An 8232-nucleotide genomic window follows, 5' to 3' on the forward strand; every position below is an offset into this window, starting at 1 on the left:
TGAAATTCATCCATCGCCCCACAACATACTTCCTTCTTCCGGCATCGTCAGTGGCATATTTTTGGCGCAATAAGTCCCATATTACTTTGGCAGACTTATGGCCAGAAAACATGTCAAATAACGAGTTTGACATGCGTTGAAGGATAATGGCTCGGGCTATCTTATTATCCTTTTCAAATTTAGGACTGACCTGTTGGGATATGGCAGCTGTTTGTGGAGTAGACGTTTTTGGATCAGATGGAGTGATCACGACAGTAACTTGGTTATCTCCCTCGGAGGCTCCCTTTTCTTTCTCGGTGACTTGCTTGTCTTTGTCTTGAGGTTGCACAACATGAGTGGCTACGGATGGAATGGCCGTTGGCAGCATGCATGCTTCAGAGTCAGCATATATTATGTAATCCACATCTTGACCTTCCAGTAGCATGATGATTTTTGCAGCCCATCTCCTGTAGTTGAGTCCACCGGTAAGAGGTTCGACCGAGGTGACATCCCTGTTGGGTTTGGGTTGGTGAGACATTCTTGTTTTCGCTAAATGCTTTTAACTGTTGGGTTTTTTGTGGAGAAATCACGAACTGGAAAAACAAGAATGGAATGCATGTGTTTATAAAACACAAGTTAATTTAGGCTGGCGAATAATTTGCAAAAATGAATAAAGGGATAACGCTGTGTCGTGTTATGCACTAACACTTCCTTAAAAGCATTTAGGCGACCAGGGACATCGCATGCTTTCGACAGGTTGAACACAGAACGTATGTATATATATATATTTATAAAGCTCAGACTTTTCTGTGAAGGGAGGAAGAAGGAATGCAGGATTTGAATGAATAATGAAGACTGAAGGAGGCAGTATATATACTGCAAGCTACAACTGCCATCCTTCATGCCAGCCACAACTTGGAGAAATTTGTGGTAGGAAGAGAAGGGCTCACTGCCACGTGCAGTAAGTTTAACGCAAGAATAAACAAAAACTTGGTCAAGGGGATCTGATCCACAAAATTAGGGGAGAAAAGTCACTAATTCCTTTTTCCCTGTAAATGTTTCCCAACATTATATTCTAGAACATTTTGTATCTCTGTAACCAGCTTAGCAAGCCCGTTAAAAGTGATTGAACATATATAAGAGTGAGTTTGTTAATTAGAGGTGTGTTTTCTAGATAATTCTGATATATTCTGAGTTGTGACTCAACTTAGAATGTGAAAGCTCTTTTTAGGAAACTCATAACCTTTTTTCATTATACAACTTTTAACCTTTATAGACTTAAATTTTAACAAAATGAGATGGGGGAATTTGACCCAGTAATTCCGCATTTATACATCACTAATCATCAACGTGAGTCTCTTATGGAATTACAACCTTTATTATATAAATTAATGTTAAGAAATAATTATTTCTAAACGTCTCCCACTTGATTCATATAAGCATGACACCTTTATTATATATGAATCAACGTTAAGAATAAATTATTTCTAACAAACTTGCCTATATATAACTTCTGTTACTTAGTTTTACTACATATAGCTCTACAGGATGTGAGTTCAAAGAGAGAGAGGGAGTTAGTTTACATCAACAGAGTTAGTTTTCAAATTTCATCTTGTAATTCAAGCTTAGCTTTTACATTCAAGTTCTTCCATTGTAAATACATGTTTCTAGATTCACCATAGATAAATGAAGTTTTTCCTATTTTCCTTCTTCTACACCACAAACACTTATCATTTGTCATAGTTTTATGATCCCTATAATCTTGAAATGGTATCAGAGTCTTCGATCTGAAGCTTAGCAGTCGTTGTCACAGTCAATAGCGAGTCCAGTACAACAAAAGCACCATTGGAGCAGTACTCTAGTTCGCGGACTTACGTTCCACAATCAGACAATAGTGTAGATGCATGCATAAAGAATTACACAACTCAAAATAATGAATGTATAAAAGTACAATTGCATAGATTTTTCACGTGCATTGTGCGAATGAGATAATGTCCAATGTTTATTATTAAATAAGTATTTCAAAGTATATCAATGCAATATTATATAGGAGATGTTCATGCATATGTAATTGAATTTTAAATTTGTTTATTTAAATCGGTAATTCAAAGTTTATTTATACAAGATAATATTTGAGAAATTGATTACAATTGTCACTAAAATAAATGTTTGCAATTTTGTAAAAACGCTAATCTAAATACTTAGTCTAAAATTGATAGTATAAATAAATACTACTTTGTCAACAAATCCCCATAAGTAGTTAAATAGTTCAATCTGTTTATTTTTCCATGTCATTAACATAATACTTGGTAAATAAATATATAACATTATTTTATAGTATAACTTTGATATTTAATTACAAGATAGTGTAAAAAGAAAATAATGAACAATATAGTGAATATAATTAATTAATAAATTTGAAAGTACTAAGGAATCTTTGGATTGTAGAAAATATAGACAATATAATTAATGATATGATCTCTTTTTAAATTCTTTGATATGAATATTTTTTTTGAATAAAGGCATTGTAGACATTGAATTATAAATTAAAGAAACGCATATTTTTTTTTTTATTGTAACTACTAATTTATTTAATTTAATAAGAGTAATAGAGTGAGTACTTTTAAATAATATATTCTAACATATTCGTAGTATATGGTTAACAATTATGCAAAGGTTGATTGCGATAAGGTTCGAACCTGAGATCTTACTTATAGAAATTAATGGATAAGTTAAAAGTTAACGGAATATTAACGGAAAAGAGAATATTTAACAGAAAATTTAACGGTTAATCATATAATTAAGGATAAAGTAGGAAATCTCAAGAAAAAATATAAATCTAAACAATCTGGACCATCCATTTGATTTAATAATTTGACAGTCATTTTTCCACCCATTATAGGCATAACTTTCTTTGACTCTTATTAGTATAGTAGATAGTAGATATTAGTATAGTAGATTATCTAATAACTATTATCGTTATTAAGGAATTAATTACACAGATAGTAGTATAATTGACTAATAATTATTATGTTATTTAAGCTAATAATTACACAGATATTAATATACTTACAATTAAACATGGATCGTTGAATTTTTCTCATAATAATTACAATTAATTTATTCAGATATGGAGGAAGAGGAAAAAAAGTAAAGACGATATATATGGTGAAAAGGAATATACTTAAAGTATAAAGTATAAAGTATAATTACAGAAATATTAGTATCATTGCCTAATGATAATACAAGGTTGGTAATGAAAGAAGTGGATGGCCGGAGGGAGAATCATTGCTAGTAACTATTGAAGTTTGCAGATGCAGTGTTTGCATTTTGGATGCTATAAATGCTTGGACCAACACTCCTCGAATGAACCTTAATCTTGGCCTTCATCAATAATATAATCATCTTTCTTATTCTTTCCTCGAATTTAAACTGTGCTCCAACCTGCTTTTCCAACAAATTAAAAAACAAAGAGAAACGTGAGGGTTTATAAGACCATGAGTTAAAATAAATAACTGACTAAATAATTCAAGAACACTCCTTAGCAATTTTACATTCAACAAAGATGTGGAAAACAGACACAGATGGCAAATGGCAATAGGGAGAAGATAGTATACAAATAATGTAGTTTTTATTTGTGTGTCTATAAAATATTGATCCCCTTCTCGAGGCTAAAAAAGATTAATCAAAGTACCTCAAGCTGTAGTGGCAGTAAATGATGAGAAAAAGACATACCTCAAGCAGTCAGAGGAACAGAATCAAAAATGGATCCAACACTCTGAGAGAATCTAAAAGAAAAAGAAAACCCATTAACAAGATTGTTAAGATAATGGATCCAACACTCTTAGTGAAGATAAAAGACTGAAAAATAATGAAACTAAAAGGTAACTGAGAATCAGTAATCACTTACAACTATATACAGCACGAAAGTTGACGTTTAATCTTTTGTAAAGCTGAAACCACTTCCTTCATGCAGATTCTTTCTGCTGGAGATTCTAAACAGCACCTCAAGGCCAATTCCATGATACATGATAAACACTTGATTTTTTCACTCGAGGGTTCTTCATCTGGGGCAAATAAATTTGCATCAATTATATCAATTACTCTGTTGGGCATTGAGTCTTTAACCCAAATCTTTAGGCTTAGATTTTCAGAAAAAATCTCATTGCTAGGCTTTGTCCTTGTGAATGTTTCCATCAATAAGATGCCATAACTGTAGACGTCACATTTTGTTGACACTATGCCTTCCGATCCATACTCTGTAGCCAATATTTAAAGAAAATAAAATTAGGCATGAGGAAATTAAAGAAAACAGAAAAAGGACAAAAGAATCTTCACCTGGTGCAATGTAACCCAATGTAGCAAGGGTCTTTGTGTATGCAATAATGCTATCATCACTACCCAACAACTTTGCGATTCCAAAATCACCAACATGAGCAACCATGTCCTCGTCTAGGAGAATGTTACTTGGTTTTAGATCACAGTGGACCACAGATTTTGGATAACCATAGTGAAGATATTCAAGTGCATATGCAACATCAATCATTACGTTCAATCTTTGAGTGATGTCCAAGAAACGGTCTTGGGTATACAACCAGTCATCAAGGTTCCCCTTTGGCATGTACTCAAGAACCAGAGCTTTAAAATTTGGGTTGGAGCAATAGCCTAACAGTTTAACAAGATTTCGGTGGCGAATGTCAAACATTATCTTGCATTCGACAATAAAGCTTTTGAATGCACCTTCCAGTAGCACATTAAACACCTTTATGGCCAAAATTGTTCCATCTTCAAGAATACCCCTATACACAGTGCCAAAACTCCCAGCACCAATCACATTCCTCTCATTATATCCATCTGTTGCATGTAAAAGTGTATAGTATGATACTCTCTCCACCTCTTTAACACGTAACAATTCTTCATTCTTTGTTTGCTTCTTTTTTCTCCAAAAAGTAATCAACACAACTCCCACCACCAAAGCTAGGATAAGGCTTGTAATTCCAAAGGCCATCAAAATATATCGAAGAATCCTTTTTGCTTTAGAGCTTTGAACTACACTTTTATGGCAAGGTGGAACTCCAAACCTGGCATCTCCGCACAATGCTTCATTGGATAGAAAGGATAAGCTTGTGAAGTTTTTGAAAGGACCATTTGATGGAATTACACCACTTAAGCTATTGAAAGAGACATTCAAATGGTGCAGATATCTAACTGCCTGCAAGGACACAGGGATCGAACCACTGAGATTGTTATGTGACAAGTCTAGTGATTCCAAGCTTAGCATCCCATCTATTGACAGTGGAATTTGTCCATGCATTTGGTTTTGTGCCAAAGAAAGGTTTATCAAATTTTGTAAGCTCCCTATTGTGCTGGGAATGATGCCGGATAAGTGATTGTTTGACAAATCTAGAATATATAAAACGTCTAGATTTTCAATTTCAGAAGGCAGTGCTCCACTAAAGGAATTAGAAGATAGGTTGAGTGTCAAGAGGTTTTTTAGGTTCCAAAGGTTCGAAGGTATTATACCATTCATTCTATTTGAATCAAGGTGGATATATCGTAGAGAAGTTACGTTCCCTAAGCATTCCGGGATGGGACCTGAAAGATCATTTTTGCTCAAATAAATTGCTCCCAGATTTTGCACCTTACAAAGATTCCCAGTCAGTGGACCACTTAATTTGTTTTCAGCAAGATACAAACGTGCAAGCCTTTGTAATGTGTTTGGAACCCTTCCACTCAAGCTATTAGCAGACATATCTACAATTTCTAGGTCAGTTAGATTGCCAATTTCGTCTGGGATGGTGCCATACAACTTTGAACTTTCTACGGCAAAGATTTGTAGAGTGGAAGACAGATTACCAATGGATCTAGGAAGTGTGGCACGTAGAATATTGCCACCCACATCTAGTGTTTTCAACTTTCTACATTTTGTTAGAGAAGTTATGAAGCTCAATTCTGGAGAGGAATTGGAAGGATCAGATGCTAGTTTATTGTCAGCAATTTCAAGAACTTGGAGAACGCTAAGGTTTTCAAGAGAGTTTGGAATGGAGCCACTGAAATGGTTATCATTGAGAGCTATAAGAGAGAGTTGGGAGCAATTTGCAATTGAATAAGGAATGACTCCACTTAATACATTTAGGGCTAGACTAAGTTTTTCAAGATTGTTTTGTGCAGAGCACATTGTTGAAGGAATACTACCAAAAAGATTATTATTTGCCAGACCAATTTCACGCAATTTAGTAACGTTGAAGAGCCCTTCAGGTATAGTACCACTTAGATTATTAACTTCAAAAACAACGAATTCGAATTTAGAAAGGTAGCTAATTTCTCTAGGTATCACACCTGTTACATAGCACAACATACTGTTAAAAATTAGAATTTTAAAATTTTCTTTTGGAACATTACTTGGCTTTTCAAACATACCTGTGAAGTTGTTTTCAGCAAGCAATAACCTTTGAAGAGATGATAAATTTCCAATCTCTATAGGTATGGATCCCATGAGCTTGTTGGTTGACAATGACAAGATTTGGAGTGATGACATGTTAGAAATAGATGTTGGTATAGAGCCTGTAATCTGGTTTCTTTGTATGGCAAATGTCTTCAAATTATGGAGATTACCCAATTCATTTGGAATTGTTCCTATGAAACAATAAATTAAATACTTTGTATAACTTGAGGCTATGTAAAATATAATATTTGACTTTAACCACAACTTATACCTTTACTCCTTTTGGATGTATGTATCTAGAAAAATGATAGCCGAAGAAGATAAAAGCATTGACTAAATTGAAGTTAATTTAAGAAATGTAATTAAGTCAATATAAGAAAAGATGCATGGAATAATACCTGTTAAATTGTTGAAACCAATAAATAGTTTCTCAAGCATCTCCAACTTGCCAAGCTCTTTAGGTATCCACCCATCAAACATATTGTATGACAAACTCAATGCTCTAAGTTTTGAACATGCAGATAAATTTGCCGGAAGTGCACCATTAAAGCCATTCATATATAAGTAAAGAATTTTGAGATTTGGGAGTTGATGGCATATGTTTGGGGGAAGAGTACCTGAAAAACTATTATTTGAAAGATTGATATGCTCAAGTGCAGAGATGTTGAACATTGAGTTTGGAATTGCACCTGTAATGTGATTACGATGTGTATCTATCACCTTTAAATTTCGAAGATTTCCGAATTGTTGAGGAATCTCTCCGATGAAATTATTATTGCTCATATTCAGGAAAGACAAAAAGGAGAGATTTCCCAAGGAAGTAGGAAATTGACCTAACAAACCCATATTTGAAATATCCAATGCCACCACCCTATGGTGTTGCGAGTCACAGTGAACTCCAATCCAATGGCAGATAGAAGTTGCAGTAGACCAGTTGGCGGCCAAGATATTGTTTGGATCATGTAAAGTGAGTTGGGCTTTGAGAGACAAAAGAACAGATGCATCAGTGTTAATGTTTCCAGTACACTGAACAATGCAAATTGAGCTGGAATGGATGATGAAGATGGCAAAAAGAAACAAGTAAGAAAGGGTAGCCATGGATATAATCTAATGAATTGAATAGGACTTTGCTTGGTACTCCTAATGAGCTATGAGCTGAGGTATAAATAACGAGGATAAGAAATGGTATAAACACTCTGGTCTTACCTACCTAGCTAGTCAATGAATAAAGTAGAAATAAGACAAATAATACAACTTTAATTCCCAAAAATAAGATTACTTTCACATGATATTATCTATAAAAGAAAGTTTTCATTACGTCATTTTCAACGTCCACTTTCCATCAACCTTTCAACCTATCTCAAGCACCATAATCTAATTGTTAAACCGATTTCATTAATTAGCATCTCACCACACTTCTACCATTAGAAGTTCGATATTATTGTAGTTGTCTTGAATCAACTTCATCACAGTCTGTTAGGCGTTAATTTAGAAAGTCGAGTTTGGTATATCCTGCTATCAAAACGTGACGTTAACTCCTACAAAAATATAAGAAAATAAAAGTTGTGCATTCGCAATTAGCTTAGCTATAATTTTTTGTGTAGTGGTAAATGTTTGATCTTGTCAATTGGGGTGCCGTAGTGGTAACAATATAATTTATCATAACACAACTATTATTGTTTCTCAAGTATAGTGTATTAACATTGAAAATTTAGTAAAACGATTATTAGTATATAAGCTTCTAAATTTAAGTATATTCATTGAAAAGAAATGCTCAATATACTTGTTCCCAATGTTGCAAAAATCTC

The 8232-nt window shown here is 33.8% G+C and overlaps 1 protein-coding gene across 1 annotated transcript; it reads right to left on the reverse strand.

The window, feature by feature from the left end:
• Positions 1-3723: 3723 nt before the first annotated feature.
• LOC116032308 (receptor kinase-like protein Xa21) lies at positions 3724-7522 on the reverse strand. The gene is made up of 5 exons (XM_031274806.1): positions 6823-7522; positions 6400-6615; positions 4318-6318; positions 3900-4238; positions 3724-3767 (listed from the first exon to the last, which is right to left on the reverse strand). The coding sequence occupies exons 1-5, from the start codon at positions 7520-7522 to the stop codon at positions 3724-3726; spliced, it is 3300 nt and encodes a 1099-aa protein (XP_031130666.1).
• Between the last annotated feature and the right edge of the window lie 710 nt (positions 7523-8232).

Source organism: Ipomoea triloba, chromosome 10 (assembly GCF_003576645.1).
Source record: "Ipomoea triloba cultivar NCNSP0323 chromosome 10, ASM357664v1".
Classification (NCBI taxonomy): domain Eukaryota; kingdom Viridiplantae; phylum Streptophyta; class Magnoliopsida; order Solanales; family Convolvulaceae; genus Ipomoea; species Ipomoea triloba.

What these genes read in the sequence shown, in the direction of transcription:
- LOC116032308 (XM_031274806.1), bottom strand. Translation starts at nt 7,522, where the DNA reads ATGGCTACCCTTTCTTACTTGTTTCTTTTTGCCATCTTCATCATCCAT. An exon ending in TGGTTTCAACAATTTAACAG is followed by an intron (nt 6,616 to 6,822) that starts GTATTATTCCAT and finishes ATTGTTTCATAG; the next exon opens with GAACAATTCCAAATGAATTG. An exon ending in ATTGGGTTACATTGCACCAG is followed by an intron (nt 4,239 to 4,317) that starts GTGAAGATTCTT and finishes TATTGGCTACAG; the next exon opens with AGTATGGATCGGAAGGCATA.